We start from the raw sequence: 19,302 nt of genomic DNA, 5'->3' as shown, positions 1-19,302 counted from the left end.
TCGGGCCTGTTACATTAGGAACAGGAGGAGGCCCATTCAGCCCCTTGAGCCTGTTCCACCATTCAATTAGATTGCAGCTGATCTGATCAGAATTCCATTGACCTGGCTTGGTTCTGTAAACCTGAATACCTTTACCCAATGAAAATCTATCGATCTCAATTTTGAGATTTCCAATTGCCCCCCAGGATCCACAGTGTTTTGGGGGAAGAGAGTCCCAGATTCCCACTGCCCTGTGTGTGAAGAAGTGTTTCCCGACATCACCCCTGAACGGCCGGGCTCCAATGTGAAGGTGACGTCCCCTTGTTCTGGACTGCCCCCCACCAGAGGGAACAGTTTCTCTCAACCTACCCGATCGAATCCTTTAATCCTCTCAAACCCCTCGATCAGATCATCGCTTAATCTTCTACACTCGAGGGCACACAGGCCCGGTCTGTGTCACCTGTCCTCGGGATTTAACCCTGTCAGTCCCCGGTATCATTCTGGTGAATCTGCCCTGCCCCCCCCCCTCCGAGGCCGATATATTCTCCGAGGGGCGGGGGGCCAGAATGGAATGGGGTCTCAGCAAAGCTCTGTACAGCTGGAACATAATGTCCACCCCTTTCGATAACGACCAACATTCCCCAAGTCGACGTATTTACTGCAGCGTACGAAAGCACGGGCCTTGTGCTAAACATCCGTAAGACAAAGGTCCTCCACCAGCCTGTCCTCGCCCCAGTCATCACGATCCACGGCGCGGCCCTGGACAACGTGGACCATTTCCCATACCTCGGGAGCCTCTCATCAATAAGGGCAGGCATCGACGACGAGATCCAACACTGCCTCCAGTGCGCCAGTGCAGCCTTCGGCCGCCTGAGGAAAAGAGTGTTTGAAGACCAGGCCCTCAAACCTACCACCCAGCTCATGGTCTACAGGGCTGTAGTGATACCCGCCCTCCTGTATGGCTCAGAGACATGGACCATGTACAGTAGACACCTCAAGTCGCTGGAGAAATACCACCAACGCTGTCTCCGCAAGATCCTACAAATCCCCTGGGAGGACAGACGCACCAACGTTAGCGTCCTCGACCAGGCCAACATCCCCAGCATCGAAGCACTGACCACACTCGACCAGCTCTGCTGGGCAGGGCCACATTGTCCACATGCCCCCGACATGAGACTCCCAAAGCGAGCGCTCTACTCGGAACTCCTTCACGGCAAACGAGCCAAAGGTGGGCAGAGGGAACGTTACAAGGGACCACCCTCAAAGCCTCCCTGATAAAGTGCGACATCCCCACCGCCACCTGGGAGTCCCCGGCCAAAGACCAGTCCGCCCTCAGTGGAGGGAGTGCATCCGGGAGGGCGCTGAGCACCTCGAGTCTCGTCGCCGAGAGCGTGCAGAAACCAAGCGCAGGCAGCGGAAGGAGCGTGCGGCAAACCAGTCCCACCCTCCCCTTCCCTCAACCACTGTCTGTCCCACCTGTGACAGGGACTGTGGCTCCCGTATTGGACTGTTCAGCCACCTAAGGACTCGTGTTAAGAGTGGAAGCAAGTCTTCCTCGATTCCGAGGGACTGCCGATGATGACAGCTGGAACATTACGTCCACTCCTGTTGATAAGGACCAACATCCCCTTAGCCTGGTGACGGGGTATGTCTCACCCAAGCGCGGTGGATACGGGCGAGACACAGGTGGGCTGATTCTGCACGCCTAGCGCGAGGAACACTGGGTGAGGGGGGGGGCGGGGTGAATGAGGTTCAGCAGCTGGGGGCAGACTGCAACCCGGGTGATCCCACAAGACAAGTCACGTCGGGCGAAAGTCATCAACAAAAAGCATCAATTTAATCGCAGACAAACAAACCCGGTACAGCGAAGAAAGCACAAACGGCCGTCGCCCGAAATCCAAAACAGCGGGGCGACTCGCTCCGTCCGCGGAAAGGTTAAAAGCTAGGGCAAGGGGCCCTCGCCCCGCCCGCCGACACCGCACAACGGCAGGGAACACGGAGCGGGCCGGTCAGCATGCACGCAGAGAGGCGGCAGGAGTTGAGGTTTGAGGGGAGGGGGGGGGGACACTTGGTGGGAGAGGGAGGGCTGCGGGAGCTGAAAGGTCACTCCGTCGCGTCTTTTCTGACATCCGGTTCTGCACCACTCAAGTTCAAACGCAGCAACTTAAACTGGCAACCCCCAAGCCGGAAGGCCCGGTTTTGCCGAGGGGGGGGGTCGGGTTTAAAAAGGCGAGAGTTACGGAGGGCTGGTGCGGCGGGGTTTAAAATAACACGCCCCGGATTCCGCGCCCGCCTGTAAGCTGGGCAGAGTGGAGATAGATTACGGGGGAACAGCAGCGGCCCAGCCATCACACGGTGGCCAGCGGGAGGCGCTGGTTGCTGACTGGCCATGGTTTTCCCGATGGTGACGGTCAGGTCACAGGTCCCGGCACGCAGGGCGAGGTATTGGCGAGGGGGCGCGGTGGGCCTTCGAGGGGGGGGGGGGCGTGTTTGGACGCTGGCTGGCTGGGACTGTGGCCCCCGCGATGGGACACTTGGAGCGACCCTCGAGTCGGACCCTCGCCCCCCTCCCCCCGGGCGGGGAAAGGCGCAGCCCCGCGTCCCTTTAATGTTGGGAGGATGCTGCAGCCTCCAGCTGGGCCTCCTTGTACTGTGTCGCCCACGTCTTCGGGTCCTGGTTATTGTGCATCTGGTGACAAAGGAGAATGAGCGTTCCCGATCACAACCACTCGCTGCGTAAACACATTCTCCCCCCATCTCCCCCTCTGGTTCCATCGCCGATTATCGTCAATCTGTGTCCCTCTGGTTACCCGCCCTCCTGCCCCCGGGGAACAGCTTCTCCCGATCCACTCGATCAAAAACCCCTCGTCATTGTGAACACCTCGATTAAATCTCCCCTCAACCTTCTCTGCTCCGAGGAGAACAACCCCGGCTTCTCCAGTCCCTCCCCGTCACTGAGGGCCCTCATCCCCCGGGACCATTCTGGTCAATCTCCCCCTGCACCCTGTCCAAGGCCTCGGCCCGGTGACAGATGGTGGCCAAGCTGCAGTGGGGCAGCCGAGGGGCTCACACTTTACATCAGGTGGACTCTCGGCGTTCCCGAACTTACCGTACACGGAATCTGACGGTATTAGCTGCAACCATCACAGCCTGGTCACAGCGGGATAGACTTCAGCCACTGGTTTGTGGATATTACCTCGTTCCCCCCCCACCCCCCCTCCTCACAGATCCCCCCCCAGAGCCCCCCTCCTCACAGATCCCCCCCCAGAGCCCCCCTCCTCACAGATCCCCCCCCAGAGCCCCCCTCCTCACAGATCCCCCCCCACCCCCCCTCCTCACAGATCCCCCCCTCCTCACAGAACCCCCCCTCCCCGCCCTCCTCAGACCCCCCCTCTCCGCCCTCCTCACAGACCCCCCCTCCCCGCCCTCCTCACAGACCCCCCCCCTCCCCGCCCTCCTCACAGACCCCCCCTCCCCGCCCTCCTCACAGACCCCCCCTCCCCGCCCTCCTCACAGACCCCCCCTCCCCGCCCTCCTCACAGACCCCCCCTCCCCGCCCTCCTCACAGACCCCCCCCTCCCCGCCCTCCTCACAGACCCCCCCCCTCCCTCCCCTCCTCACAGACCCTCCCTCCCTCCCCTCCTCCTCACAGACCCCCCCTCCCCGCCCTCCTCACAGACTCCCCCCTCCCCGCCCTCCTCACAGACCCCCCCCCTCCCCGCCCTCCTCACAGACCCCCCCTCCCCGCCCTCCTCACAGACCCCCCACCTCCCTCCCCTCCTCACAGACCCTCCCTCCCTCCCCTCCTCCTCACAGACCCCCCCTCCCCGCCCTCCTCACAGACTCCCCCCTCCCCGCCCTCCTCACAGACCCCCCCCTCCCCGCCCTCCTCACAGACTCCCCCCTCCCCCCCTTCTCACAGACCCCCCCCAGACCCCCCCCTCCTCACAGACTCCCCCACCCCCGTCCTCCTCACAGACCCCCTCCTCCCCACCCTTCTCACAGACCCCCCCTCCTCACAGACCCCCGTCCTCCTCACAGATCCCCCCCCAGAACCCCCCCCCTCCTCACAGACCCCCCCCTCCCCGCCCTCCTCACAGACCCCCCCTCCCCGTCCTTCTCACAGATCCCCCCCCAGACCCCCCCCTCCTCACAGACCCCCCCCTCCTCACAGACCCTCCCCTCCTCACAGACCCCGCCCTCCTCACAGACCCTCCCTCCCCACAGACCCCCCCCTCCCCGCCCTTCTCACAGACCCCCCCTCCCCGCCCTCCTCACAGACCCCCCCCCTTCTCACAGACACCCCCTCCCCGCCCTCCTCACAGACCCCTCCTCCCCACAGACCCACCCCTCCCCGCCCTTCTCACAGACCCCCCCTCCCCTCCCTTCTCACAGACCCCCCCCTCCCCGCCCTCCTCACAGACCCCCCCTCCCCACAGATCCCCCCCTCCCCACCCTCCTCACAGACCTCCCCCTCACAGACCCTCCCCTCCCTTCTCACAGACCCCCCCTCCCCGCCCTCCTCACAGACCCCCCCCTCACAGACCCCCCCCCCCTCCCCGCCCTCCTCACAGACCCCCCCCTCCTCACAGACCCTCTCTCCCTCCCCTCCTCACAGACCCCCCCTCCTCACAGACCCTCCCTCCCTCCCCTCCTCACAGACCCCCCCTCCGCACAAACCCCCCCTCCTCACAGACCCCCCCTCCTCACAGATCCCCCCTCCGCACAAACCCACCCTCCCTCCCCTCCTCACAGACCCCCCCTCCTCACAGACCCTCCCTCCCCTCCTCACAGACCCCCCCTCCCTCCCCTCCTCACAGACCCCCCCTCCGCAGACCCTCCCTCCCTCCTCTACTCACAGACCCACCCTCCCCACAGACCCCCCTCCCTCCCCTCCGCACAGACCCCCCCTCCCTCCCCTCCGCACAGACCCCCCCTCCCTCCCCTCCGCACAGACCCCCCTCTCCCCACCCTCCTCAGACCCCCTTCCTCACAGACCCCCCCCAGCCCTCTTGACAGACCCCCCCTCCTCACAGACCCCCCTCCTCACAGACCCCCCTCTCCCCGCCCTCCTCACAGACTCCCCCCTCCCCGCCCTCCTCACAGACCCCCCCCTCCCCGCCCTCCTCACAGACTCCCCCCTCCCCCCCTTCTCACAGACTCCCCCCTCCCCCCCTTCTCACAGACCCCCCTTCTCACAGATCCCCCCCCCAGACCCCCCCCTCCTCACAGACTCCCCCACCCCCGTCCTCCTCACAGACCCCCTCCTCCCCACCCTTCTCACAGACCCCCCCCTCCTCACAGACCCCCGTACTCCTCACAGATCCCCCCCCAGAACCCCCCCCCTCCTCACAGACCCCCCCCTCCCCGCCCTCCTCACAGACCCCCCTCCCCGTCCTTCTCACAGATCCCCCCCCAGACCCCCCCCTCCTCACAGACCCCCCCCTCCTCACAGACCCTCCCCTCCTCACAGACCCCGCCCTCCTCACAGACCCTCCCTCCCCACAGACCCCCCCCTCCCCGCCCTTCTCACAGACCCCCCCTCCCCGCCCTCCTCACAGACCCCCCCCCTTCTCACAGACCCCCCCTCCCCGCCCTCCTCACAGACCCCTCCTCCCCACAGACCCACCCCTCCCCGCCCTTCTCACAGACCCCCCCTCCCCTCCCTTCTCACAGACCCCCCCCTCCCCGCCCTCCTCACAGACCCCCCCTCCCCACAGATCCCCCCCTCCCCACCCTCCTCACAGACCTCCCCCTCACAGACCCTCCCCTCCCTTCTCACAGACCCCCCCTCCCCGCCCTCCTCACAGACCCCCCCCTCCCCCCCCCCGACAGACCCCCCCCACCCTCCCCGCCCTTCTCACAGACCCCCCCTCCCCGCCCTCCTCACAGACCCCCCCTCCTCACAGACCCTCTCTCCCTCCCCTCCTCACAGACCCCCCCTCCTCACAGACCCTCCCTCCCTCCCCTCCTCACAGACCCCCCCTCCTCACAGACCCCCCCTCCTCACAGACCCCCCCTCCTCACAGACCCCCCCTCCTCACAGACCCCCCCTCCTCACAGATCCCCCCTCCCTCCCCTCCTCACAGACCCTCCCTCCCCTCCTCACAGACCCCCCTCCCTCCCCTCCTCACAGACCCCCCCTCCGCAGACCCTCCCTCCCTCCTCTACTCACAGACCCACCCTCCCCACAGACCCCCCTCCCTCCCCTCCGCACAGACCCCCCCTCCCTCCCCTCCGCACAGACCCCCCCTCCCTCCCCTCCGCACAGACCCCCCTCTCCCCACCCTCCTCAGACCCCCCTTCCTCACAGACCCCCCCCAGCCCTCTTGACAGACCCCCCCTCCTCACAGACCCCCCTCCTCACAGACCCCCCTCTCCCCGCCCTCCTCACAGACACCCCCCTCCCCGCACTCCTCACAGACCCCCCCACTCCGCACAGACCCCAGTCTCCCTCCCCTCCACACAGACCCCCCTCTCCCCCCCCTCCCCGCCCTCCTCACAGACCCTCCCCTCCCTCCTCACAGACCCCCCCTCCCCGCCCTCCTCACAGACCCACCCTCCTCACAGACCCCCCCCTCCCCGCTCTCCTCACAGACCCCCCCTCCCCGTCCTTCTCACAGATCCCCCCCCAGACCCTCCCCTCCTCACAGAGCCCCCCCTCCTCACAGACCCCCCCTCCCCGGCCTCCACACAGGCCCCCCCCCCTCCCTCCCCGCCCTTCTCACAGACCCTCCCCACCCCACGCTTCTCATGGACCCCCCCCCACACCCCATCCCCCGCCCCCCCCCACACCCCATCCCCCCCCCCACACCCCCCCCACACACCCCATCCCCCCGCCCCCCCACACCCCATCCCCCCGCCCCCCCCCACACCCCATCCCCCCCCCACACACCCCATCCCCCCGCCCCCCCACACCCCATCCCCCCCCCACACCCCATCCCCCCCCCACACCCCATTCCCCCCATTCTCCCCCCCCCCACCGTTCAATTCTCACGCATTTGTACCTTGGCCACAAACTCCAGGACCTTCAGCTTGGACGTCTCTTTCGCAGCCCTGGGCCCCCAGCGGAACTCGTACTCCACGGGGTCTGTGTGGGGGACTCGAGTATATTCCAGGTACCTAGAGCGGGAGAGAGAGAGGCTGTGTGAGCAGCTCGGGAATATTCCAGGTACTGACAGCGGGGGAGAGAGGGGGAGAGAGAGAGAGAGAGAGAGAGAGTGAGAGAGAGAGAAAGCGAGAGCCAGAGACAGAGAGCGAGAGAGAGACAGAAAGAGAGAGAGAGACAGTGAGAGAGAGAGAGAGACACAGAGACAGAGAGAGAGACAGAGAGACCAGTAAAACCGGTGTCACTTACATCCAATTCCGTGCCGGGGTTTATGCTCCACACCAGCCCCCTCCCACCCTCTTCATCTCACCCCATCACCATCTCCTTCCATTCCTTTCTCCCCCATGTGTTTATCCAGCCTCCCCTTAAATGTATCTATATTCGCCTCAGTTGGGTGGTAAACGGCCCCACACTCTTCAGCCCAGCCCCGACCAGCGGTTGAAGTGGGAGCTAAAGGTTTTCTGACGTCTCAGCCTTCTTTTCCCCGCAGCGGTTTATCAAGGAAATGAAGTGCTCAGATTAAAACAGGAGAGCTTTCTCGCACCCTGCACACTTCACCTCCTACATAAGAACATAAGAAATAGGAGCAGGAGTTGGCCATTCGGCCCCTCGAGCCTGCTCCGCCATTTAATACCATCATGGCTGATCCGATCATGGACTCAGCTTCACTTCCCTGCCCGCCCCCTTATCCCCTTATCGGTTATGAAACTGTCTATCTCTGTCTTAAATATATTCAATGTCCCGGCTTCCACAGCTCTCTGAGGCAGCGAATTCCACAGATTTACAACCCTCAGAGAGAAGAAATTCCTCCTCATCTCAGTTTTAAATGGGCGGCCCCTTATTCTAAGACCATGCCCCCTAGTTCTAGTCTCCCCCATCAGTGGAAACATCCTCTCTGCATCCACCTTGTCGAGCCCCCTCATAATCCTGATCCAAAGATAGTTTGGAGGGTGGCATTTCCCCCACCGGATATCACAGGGCAAAATTCACCAATTCTGTCATCATGTGCAACATGCAGAGCAAAGCTCCCTCTACACTGTCCCATCCAACACTCCCAGGGCAGGTACAGCACGGGGTTAGATACAGAGTAAAGCTCCCTCCACACTGTCCCATCAAACACTCCCAGGGCAGGTACAGGGGGTTAGATACAGAGTAAAGCTCCCTCTACACTGTCCCATCAAACACTCCCAATGCAGGTACAGGAGGTTAGATACAGAGTAAAGCTCCCTCCACACTGTCCCATCAAACACTCCCAGGGCAGGTACAGCACGGGGTTAGATACAGAGTAAAGCTCTCTGTACACTGTCCCATCAAACACTCCCAGGGCAGGTACAGGGGGTTAGATACAGAGTAAAGCTCCCTCTACACTGTCCCATCAAACACTCCCAATGCAGGTACAGGAGGTTAGATACAGAGTAAAGCTCCCTCTACACTGTCCCATCAAACACTCCCAATGCAGGTACAGGAGGTTAGATACAGAGTAAAGCTCCCTCCACACTGTCCCATCAAACACTCGCAGGGCAGGCACAGCACGGGGTTAGATACAGAGTAAAGCTCCCTCGACACTGTCACATCAAACACTCCCAGGGCAGGTACAGGGGGTTAGATACAGAGTAAAGCTCCCTCTACACTGTCCCATCAAACATTCCCAGGGCAGGTACAGGGGGTTAGATACAGAGTAAAGCTCCCTCTACACTGTCCCATCAAACACTCCCAGTGCAGGTACAGGGGGTTAGATACAGAGTAAAGCTCCCTCCACACTGTCCCATCAAACACTCCCAGGGCAGGTACAGCACGGGGTTAGATACAGAGTAAAGCTCTCTGTACACTGTCCCATCAAACACTCCCAGGGCAGGTACAGGGGGTTAGATACAGAATAAAGCTCCCTCTACACTGTCCCATCAAACACTCCCAGGGCAGGTACAGGGGGTTAGACACAGAGTAAAGCTCCCTCTACACTGTCCCATCAAACACTCGCAGGGCAGGCACAGCACGGGGTTAGATACAGAGTAAAGCTCCCTCGACACTGTCCCATCAAACACTCCCAGGGCAGGTACAGGGGGTTAGATACAGAGTAAAGCTCCCTCTACACTGTCCCATCAAACACTCCCAGGGCAGGTACAGGGGGTTAGATACAGAGTAAAGCTCCCTCTACACTGTCCCATCAAACACTCCCAGGGCAGGTACAGGGGGTTAAATACAGAGTAAAGCTCCCTCTACACTGTCCCATCAAACACTCCCAGGGCAGGTACAGGGGGTTAGATACAGAGTAAAGCTCCCTCTACACTGTCCCATCAAACACTCCCAGGGCAGGTACAGGGGGTTAGATACAGAGTAAAGCTCCCTCTACACTGTCCCATCAAACACTCCCAGGGCAGGTACAGCACGGGGTTAGACACAGAGTAAAGCTCCCTCTACACTGTCCCATCAAACACTCCCAGGGCATGTACAGCACGGGGTTAGACACAGAGTAAAGCTCCCTCTACACTGTCCCATCAAACACTCCCAGGGCAGGTACAGCACGGGGTTAGACACAGAGTAAAGCTCCCTCTACACTGTGCATCAGCGGCACTCACTTCTGTTTGACAAACTCCTCGGTGATGAGCTTCTTCACGTCCCCAAAGTCGTCGTGTCGCTCGCTGAAGTGAAAGAAAAACACCGACACAAAACAGTGAGACTGCGGGATTCAACGCCTCGGTTTTCAGAACATAAGAAATAGGAGCAGGAGTCGGCCATTCGGCCCCTCGAGCCTGCTCCGATCATGGACTCAGCTCCACTTCCCTGCCCGCCCCCTTATCCCCTTATCGGTTAAGAAACTGTCTATCTCTGTCTTAAATATATTCAATGTCCCGGCTTCCACAGCTCTCTGAGGCAGAGAATTCCACAGATTTACAACCCTCAGAGAAGAAATTCCTCCTCATCTCAGTTTTAAATGGGCGGCCCCTTATTCTAAGACCATGCCCCCTAGTTCTAGTCTCCCCCATCAGTGGGAACATCCTCTCTGCATCCACCTTGTCGAGCCCCCTCATAATCTTATACGTTTCCATAAGATCACCTCTCATTCTTCTGAACTCCAATGAGTAGAGGCCCAACCTGCTCAACCTTTCCTCATAAGTCAACCCCCTCATCCCCGGCTCAGTTTGGCTTCGATTTTTAAACGAAAACAAATTGGCCATTGCAACAACAAAAACTTATATTAACATAGCGCCTTTAGCACAAGAAAAGGTTTATAATGGAGATCAGGCATGTCAACCAGTGCCCGTCCGCCCCCCCCAACCTCTGTACTGGTGGAGTACGACAGCGAGAGTTGTGCCTTACCTGGGATCGATCCGCAGCTTTTTCAGCGTGTGCCACAGCAAAGCTGGAGGGGGAAAAAAAGAGGGAGAGAACTTGAAACGCTGCTTCACTACAACCTCACAAGCCGCCGCGAGCTGGGACATCGGCGCAACGCGACACCGAGTGAAGAGGAAGAGCTCGCTACAGCGCTCGCCACCCCGGGAATCTGGTTTGCCGCACGCTCCTTCCGCTGCCTGCGCTTGGTTTCTGCACGCTCTCGGCGACGAGACTCGAGGTGCTCAGCGCCTTCCCGGATGCACTTCCTCCACTTAGGGCGGGACTGGTCTTTGGGCCCAGGGACTCCCAGGTGTCGGTGGGAATGTTGCACTTTATCAGGGAGGCTTTGAGGGTGGTCCCTTGTAACGTTTCCTCTGCCCACCTTTGGCTCGTTTGCCGTGAAGGAGTTCCGAGTGACATAGAAACACAGAAACATAGAAAATAGGTGCAGGAGTAGGCCATTCGGCCCTTCGAGCCTGCACCGCCATTCAATATGATCATGGCTGATCATGCAACTTGTCCCGTCAGAATTTTATATGTTTCTATGAGATCCCCTCTCATCCTTCTAAATTCCTGATTTCTCTCCATACCCCTTGATCCCTTTAGCCACATCCAACTCCCTTTTGAATATATCTAACGAACTGGGCCCCAACAACTTTCTGTGGTAGAGAATTCCACAGGTTCACCACTCTCTGAGTGAAGAAGTTTCTCCTCATCTCGGTCCTAAATGGCTTACCCCTTATCCTTAGACTGTGACCCCTGGTTCTGGACTTCCCCAACATCGGGAACATTCTTCCTGCATCTAACCTGTCCAGTCCCGTCAGAATTTTATATATTTCTATGCGATCCCCTCTCATCCTTCTAAATTCCAGTGAGTATAAGCCTAGCCGATCCAGTCTCTCCTCATATGTCAGTAGAGCGCTTGCTTTGGGAGTCTCGTGTCGGGGCATGCGGACAATGTGGCCCTGCCCAGCGGAGCTGGTCGAGTGTGGTCAGTGCTTCGATGCTGGGGATGTTGGGCCTGGTCGAGGACGCTAATGTTGGTGCGTCTGTCCTCCCAGGAGATTTGCAGGATCTTGCGGAGAGAAAGAAAGGAACACAGGCAGACAAAAAGAGAATGAAAGAGTGACAGAAAGAACAAGAGGAAAGGAAAGACTTGCATTTATATAGCACCCGTTACCATCTCAGGACATCCCAAAGCGCTTTGCAGCCAATGAAGTACTTTTTGAAGTATGGTTGCTAATGTAATGTGGGAAACGTGGCAGCCAACTTGCGCACAGCAAAGCTATTTTATTTTTTTTACTCATTCATCGGAGGTGGTGGTGTTCCCATGCGCCTGCTGCCCTTGTCCCTCTAGGCGGTAGAGGTCGCGGGTTTGGGAGGTGCTGCCGAAGAAGCCTTGGCGAGTTGCCGCGGTGCATCTTGTAGACGGTGCACACTGCAGCCACGGTGCGCCGGTGAGCGGTTTGCTGATGGTAGTTACCGTCTTAATGACGCTCCTCGGGTCATCGGATACTTTTCTGAAGTATATGCATGCGTTACAAGTGAGTGTCTTGCCGGGCCATTTCAGAGGGCTGTTTTGAGTCAACCACATTGCTGTGGTCTGGAGTCACGTATAGGCCAGGTCAGGTAAGAACATAAGAAATAGGAGCAGGAGTCGGCCATTCGGCCCCTCGAGCCTGCTCCGCCATTTAATACCATCATGGCTGATCCGATCATGGACTCAGCTCCACTTCCCTGCCCGCCCCCTTATCCCCTTATCGGTTAAGAAACTTTCTCTCTCTGTCTTAAATATATTCAATGTCCCGGTTTCCACAGCTCTCTGAGGCAGCGAATTCCACAGATTTACAACCCTCTGAGAGAAGAAATTCCTCTTCATCTCAGTTTTAAATGGGCGGCCCCTTATTCTAAGACCATGCCCCCTAGTTCTAGTCTCCCCCATCAGTGGGAACATCCTCTCTGCATCCACCTTGTCAAGCCCCCTCATAATCTTATACGTTTCGATAAGATCACCTCTCATTCTTCTGACCTACCTACTCAACCTTTCCTCATAAGTCAACCCCCTCATCTCCGGAATAAACCGAGTGAACCTTCTCTGAACTGCCTCCAAAGCAAGTATATCCTTTCGTAAATATGGAAACCAAAACTGCACACAGTACTCCAGGTGTGGCCTCACCAATACCCTGTATAACTGTAGCAAGACTTCCCTGCTTTTATACTCCATCCCCTCTGCAATAAAGACCAAGATACCATTGGCCTTCCTGATCACTTGCTGTACCTGCATACTATCCTTTTGTGTTTCATACACAAGTACCCCCAGGTCCCGCTGTACTGCAGCACTTTGCAATCTTTCTCCATTTAAATAATAACTTGCTCTTTGATTTTCTTTCTGCCGAAGTGCATGACCTCACACTTTCCAACATTATACTCCATCTGACAAATTTTTGCCCACTCACTGAGCCTGTCTGTGTCCTTTTGCAGGTTTTTTGCATCCTCCTCACACATTGCTTTTCCTCCCATCTTTGTATCATCAGCAAACTTAGCAATACATCTCCGGAATCAACCGAGTGAACCTTCTCTGAACTGCCTCTAAAGCAAGTATATCCTTTCGTAAATAGGGAAACCAAAACTGCACGCAGTACTCCAGGTGTGGCCTCACCAATAACCTGTATAACTGTAGCAAGACTTCCCTGCTTTTATACTGTGGCAGTGTGAGCTGTGAGGAGGATGCAGGGTGACTTGGACAGGTTAGGTGAGTGGGCAAATGCATGGCAGATGCAGTATAATGTGGCTAAATGTGAGGTTATCCACTTCGATGGCAAAAACAGGGAGGTAGAATATTATCTGAATGGTGACAGATTAAGAAAAGGAGAGGTGCAACGAGACCTGGGTGTCATGGTACATCAGTCATTGAAAGGTGGCATGCAGGTACAGCAGGCGGTGAAGAAGACAAATGGCATGTTGGCCTTCATAGCGAGAGGATGTGAGTATAAGAGCAGGGAGGTCTTACTGCAGTTATACAGGGCCTTGGTGAGACCTCACCTGAAATATTGTGTTCAGTTTTGGTCTCCTAATCTGAGGAAGGACATTGAGGGAATGCAGCGAAGGTTCACCAGACTGATTCCCGGGATGGCAGGATTGACATATGAAGAAAGACTGGATCGACTGGGCCTGTATTCACTGGAATTTAGAAGAATGAGAGGGGATCTCATAGAAACATATAAAATTCTGACGGGATTGGACAGGTTAGATGCAGGAAGAATGTTCCCGATGTTGGGGAAGTCCAGAATCAGGGGACACAGTCTAAGGATAAGGGGTAAGCCATTTAGGACCGAGATGAGGAGAAACTTCTTCACTCAGAGAATTGTGAACCTGTGGAATTCTCTACCTCAGAGAGTTGTTGAGGCCAGTTCGTTGGATATATTCAAAAGGAAGTTAGATGTGGCCCTTACGGCCAAAGGGATCAAGGGGTATGGAGAGAAAGCAGGAAAGGGGTACTGAGGTGAATGATCAGCCATGATCATATTGAATGGCGGTGCAGGCTCGAAGGGCCGAATGGCCTACTCCTGCACCTATTTTCTATGTTTCTATGCTCCATGCCCTCTGGGACACAGGCGGGGTTCCTCAACTCATTCTTCTCACCGAGCTCTGTGTGATGGGGGGGGTGGGGGCGGAGGCGGGTGGCGGGGTGGGGGGGAGATATAGCCAGGGTTAAAGGAACAGAATCTAATCTGTATTGGCGCCAGAGTCACTCAGTGGGTGAAGGGTGTTTATTTAATGGCGGTCAACGTGGATGAACACGGTGAAGGAAATCGGGAGGGCGGTATACGTTCCAGGTTAGCACTCCGGCTCAGAGTTTGAAAATTACCACCACCCACTCGGTTGAAGGATTCAGTCTCCTCCACATGTGATGACCCTCGAAGAGGTTACAGAGATAGGGAGGGGTGTAGGGGCTGGAGGGGGATACAGAGATAGGGAGGGTGTAGGGTCTGGAAGAGGTTACAGAGATACGGAGAGGTGTAGGGGCTGGAGGGGGTTACAGAGATAGGGAGGGGTGTAAGGGCTGGAGGAGGTTACAGAGATAGCGAATGGTGTAGGAGCCGGAGGAGGTTACAGAGAAAAAGGGAGGGTTGTAGGGACTGGAGGTTACAGAGATAGGGAGGGGTGTAGGGGCTGGAGGAGTTTACAGAGATATGGAGGCGTGTAGGGCTGGAGGAGGTTAGAGATAGGGAGGGGTGTAGGGGCTGGAGGAGGTTACAGAGATAGGGAGGGGTGTAGGGGCTGGAGGAGGTTACAGAGATAGGGAGGGGTGTAGGGGCTGGAGGGGGTTACAGAGATAGGGAGGGGTGTAGGGGCTCGAGGAAGTTACAGAGATAGGGAGGGGTGTAGGGGCTGGAGGAAGTTACAGAGATAGGGAGGGTGTAGGGTCTGGAAGAGGTTACAGAGATACGGAGAGGTGTAGGGGCTGGAGGGGGTTACAGAGATAGGGAGGGGTGTAAGGGCTGGAGGAGGTTACAGAGATAGCGAATGGTGTAGGAGCCGGAGGAGGTTACAGAGAAAAAGGGAGGGTTGTAGGGACTGGAGGTTACAGAGATAGGGAGGGGTGTAGGGGCTGGAGGAGTTTACAGAGATATGGAGGCGTGTAGGGCTGGAGGAGGTTAGAGATAGGGAGGGGTGTAGGGGCTGGAGGAGGTTACAGAGATAGGGAGGGGTGTAGGGGCTGGAGGAGGTTACAGAGATAGGGAGGGGTGTAGGGGCTGGAGGGGGTTACAGAGATAGGGAGGGGTGTAGGGGCTCGAGGAAGTTACAGAGATAGGGAGGGGTGTAGGGGCTGGAGGAAGTTACAGAGATAGAGAGGTGTGTAGGGGCTGGAGGGGGGGTTTACAGAGATAGGGAGGGGTGTAGTGACTGGAGGGAGTTACAGAGAGAGGGAGGGGTGTAGGGGCTGGAGGAGGTTAGAGAGATAGGGAGGGGTGCAGGGGCTGGAGGAGGTTATAGAGATAGGGAAGGGTGCAGGGGCTGGAGGAGGTGAGAGAGATAGGGAGGGGTGCAGGGGCTGGAGGAGGTTACAGAGATAGGGAGGGGTATCGGGGCTGGAGGAGGTTACAGAGATAGGGAGGGGTGCAGGGGCTGGCGGAGGTCCCAGAGATAGGGAGAGGGGGCAAGAGATTGTCAGGGTAGCTGACTGTGGTTCGGAGGTTCGACGTTCCTGAGGATTGAAGGGACAGACTCGGGGTTTGAAAGCGAAGGGTTAAGGCACGGTCGGCTGGAACGCGATCAAGCAGGTCCATGCCCAAACACAACCGGTGTCGAAAAGTCCTTACAGTCTTTCACTGCATTGCCTTTCATGAAGATGATGGAGAGGATGACCATCAGGAGTCCCATTTTGGGCGTCGCATCTCCCCTGTAAGAGAAAAAGGCGTCCAAATTGTTTTGATTGAAGGTGGCGGAGTGATGCTCCCGACCCCACTGTGTCGTGAGGAGGATTACCAACGCAATTTGGGGATTTCGGAAGACAGAACGATACAGGACAGGAGGAGGCCTGTGCCGGCTCGGTGACAGAGCGACCCCAATCAGTCCCACACACCCCCCTGCCCTTTCCCCACAGCCCCGGCACATTTCCCCTCCCAGTATTTATCCAATTCCCGGTTTGAAAGTCACGATTGAATCTGCTCCGACCGAGCTTTCAGGCAGCGCGTTCCCGATCACAACAACTCGCTGCGTAAACACATTCTCCCCATCTCCCCCTCTGGTTCCATCGCCGATTATCGTCAATCTGTGTCCCTCTGGTTACCCACCCTCCTGCCCCCAGGGAACAGCTTCTCCCGATCCACTCGATCAAAACCCTTCATTATCGTGAACCCCTCGATTAAATCTCCCCTTAACCTTCTCTGCTCCAAGGAGAACAACCCCGGCTTCTCCAGGCTCTCCCCGTCACTGAAGGCCCTCATCCCCAGGACCATTCTGGCCAATCTCCCTCCGAACCTTCTCTGCTCGCAGATGCTGGTCACGGGCGGCTAGTTCTTGCTGGAAGGAGAGGAGCGGGAAAATGCCTCCAGCATTATCCAGTGGTCAGCTTAACACCTTCACACCTTCACTTGCAGCGATCACGACGGGAAGTCACTGGTCCATCTCCGCAGCTGGAAATCACACTTGGCAGTGAAGGGCTTGAACGCAAGAAATAGGTGCAGGAGTAGGCCATTCGGCCCCTCGAGCCTGCACCGCCATTCAGTATGATCATGGCTGATCATTCCCTCAGTACCCCATTCCTGCTTTCTCTCCATACCCCTTGATCCCTTTAGCTGTAAGGGCCACATCTAACTCCCTTTTGAATATATCTAACGAACTGGCCTCAACAACTTTGTGGTAGAGAATTCCACAGGTTCACAATTCTCTGAGTGAAGAAGTTTCTCCTCATCTCGGTCCTAAATGGCTTACCCCTTATCCTTAGACTGTGACCCCTGGTTCTGGACTTCCCCAACATCGGGAGCATTCTTCCTGCATCTAACCTGTCCAGTCCCGTCAGAATTTTATATGTTTCTACGAGATCCCCTCTCATTCTTCTAAATTCCAGTGGATATAAGCCTAGTCAATCCAGTCTTTCTTCATATGTCAGTCCTGCCATCCCGGGAATCAGTCTGGTGAACCTTCGCTGCACTCCCTCAATAGCAAGAATGTCCTTCCTCAGATTAGGAGACCAAAACTGAACACAATATTCAAAAAGGAGTTAGATGAAGTCCTTACTACTCGGGGGATCAAGGGGTATGGCGAGAAAGCAGGAATGGAGTACTGAAGTTCCATGTTCAGCCATGATCATATTGAATGGTGGTGCAGGTTAGAAGGGCCGAATGGCCTACTCCTGCACCTATTTTCTATGTTTCTATGTGTGGCCTCAAATCTGCTCCTATACTCAAATCCTCTCACTATGAAGGCCAACATACCATTTGCCTTCTTCACCGCCTGCTGTACCTGCATGCCAACTTTCAATGACTGATGTACTATGGCACCCAGGTCTCGTTGCACCTTCCCTTTTCCTAATCTGTCACCATTCAGATAATATTTTGCCTTCCTGTTTTTGCCACCAAAGTGGATAACCTCACATTTATCTACATTATACTGCATCTGCCATGCATTTGCCCACTCACCTAACCTGTCCAAGTCACCCTGCAGTCTCTTAGCGTCCCCCTCACAGCTCACACCGCCACCCAGCTTAGTGTCATCTGCAAACTTGGAGATATTACATTCAACTCCTTCATCTAAATCATTAATGTATATTGTAAATAGCTGGGGGCCAACACTGAACCTTGTGGTACCCCACTAGTCACTGCCTGCCATTCTGAAAAGGACCCGTTTATTCCTATTCTTAGCTTCCTGTCTGCCAACCAGTTCTCTATCCATGTCAGTACATTACCCCCAATACCATGCGCTTTAATTTTGCACACCAATCTCTTGTGCGGGACCTTGTCAAAAGCCTTTTGAAAGTCCAAATACACCACATCCACTGGTTCTCCCTTGTCCACTCTACTAGTTACATCCTCAAAAAATTCTAGATTTGTCAAGCATGATTTCCCTTTCATAAATCCATGCTGACTTGGACCGATCCTGTCACTGCTTTCCGGATGCACTGCTATTATAGCTTTAATAACTGATTCCAACATTTTCCCCACTACTGATGTCAGGCTAACCGGGCTATAATTATCCGTTTTCTCTCTCCCTTCTTTTTGAAAAAGTGGGGTTACATTCGCTACCCTCCAGTCCATAGGAACTGATCCAGAGTCGATAGACTGTTGGAAAATGATCACCAATACATCCACTATTTCTAGGGCCACTTCCTTAAGTACTCTGGGATGCAGACTATCAGGCCCTGGGGATTTATCGGCAGTGACTTGCATTTATATAGCGCCTTTCAGGAGCACTGGATGTCTCAAAGCACTTTACAGCCAATGGAGTAGTTCTGGAGTGTGGTCACTGCTGAGCTGTAAAATTCTATTCACCGACTTCCCGACACGAGACAGATTGCGTGCACGATTGGACAGAATGTGCTGACGGGTCATCAGCCGATTTCAGCCTGTTCCAATCAGTGTCTTAACATTTTTTTTTTTTTTTTTCGTTGCCAATCGTTCCAATTCTTTGTCAAATCACAAACGCCAGAGGTCACCTTGCACACATCAAGGATCACTCTGCGCCAATGCTCTTAGCCAAAAGGCCTAGAGCCACTGCACCGTTCCTGGAAGTACTGCAATACCAGGTTCGTGCCATGGAGGTGGATGGGTCAAACCCCCCACCCACCTCCTATTTCATAACATGCACTAAATGAATGTAATACCAGTGCTGAATTCCTGGTTTCAATTCAAGAAAAGACACATGACAAGCAAGCCAGTGGTCCCTGGCTCTGTCTCGGTTGCCGGCCGGTTCACTGCAAGTTCAGCAGCGTGACGCATGAAGAACTCGACAAAAGCATTTCGGACAAAAACACCGCAGGGATCCCATGGCAGCTCATCTCACCAGTTCATGTTGTCCCCCTCCACCCTCTCCAGCTTGTTAATCAGGATGTAGGCGTGATTCTTGGTGTCTATCTCCACCAGGTCCAGGCCAAATACCTAGAGAGAGAGAGAGTAGGGGGGGGGGAGGGGTGAGCGAGCGAGAGAGAGTAGGGGGGGGGGTGAGAGAGAGAGAGAGAGAGAGAGAGAGTAGGGGGGGTGAGAGAGAGAGAGAGAGAGAGAGAGAGAGAGGAGAGAGAGAGAGAGAGTAGGGGGGGTGAGAGAGAGAGAGAGAGAGAGAGAGAGTAGGGGGAGGGGAGGGGTGAGCGAGAGAGAGAGAGAGAGAGAGAGTAGGGGTGGGGTGAGGGAGAGAGAGAGAGAGAGAGAGAGAGAGAGAGAGTA

The 19,302-nt window shown here is 56.5% G+C and overlaps 1 protein-coding gene across 1 annotated transcript; it reads right to left on the bottom strand.

Moving 5' to 3' along the window:
- Window positions 1–1,797: 1,797 nt before the first annotated feature.
- LOC139244124 (non-structural maintenance of chromosomes element 3 homolog) lies at window positions 1,798–19,025 on the bottom strand. Its single transcript, XM_070870998.1, has 6 exons — window positions 18,926–19,025; window positions 15,745–15,824; window positions 10,406–10,448; window positions 9,664–9,726; window positions 6,987–7,101; window positions 1,798–2,668 (listed from the first exon to the last, which is right to left on the bottom strand). The coding sequence occupies exons 1-6, from the start codon at window positions 18,931–18,933 to the stop codon at window positions 2,585–2,587; spliced, it is 393 nt and encodes a 130-aa protein (XP_070727099.1). The 5' UTR covers window positions 18,934–19,025; the 3' UTR covers window positions 1,798–2,584.
- Between the last annotated feature and the right edge of the window lie 277 nt (window positions 19,026–19,302).

The sequence above is a fragment of the Pristiophorus japonicus genome, unplaced genomic scaffold (genome assembly GCF_044704955.1).
Source record: "Pristiophorus japonicus isolate sPriJap1 unplaced genomic scaffold, sPriJap1.hap1 HAP1_SCAFFOLD_2055, whole genome shotgun sequence".
NCBI classification, from domain to species: Eukaryota; Metazoa; Chordata; class Chondrichthyes; family Pristiophoridae; genus Pristiophorus; species Pristiophorus japonicus.
The sequence above is the reverse complement of the archived record's forward strand: the minus strand, read 5'-3'. Positions and strand labels throughout refer to the sequence as shown.

Bases quoted from the DNA above. Each gene is read 5' to 3' on its own strand.
- LOC139244124 (XM_070870998.1), bottom strand. The intron at 10,449-15,744 runs GTAAGGACTTTT...TTCCCCCTCCAG, and splicing joins AGGCAATGCAGTGAAAGACT to CTTTGCTGTGGCACACGCTG. The intron at 9,727-10,405 runs GTAAGGCACAAC...CTTTCACTTCAG, and splicing joins AAGCTGCGGATCGATCCCAG to CGAGCGACACGACGACTTTG.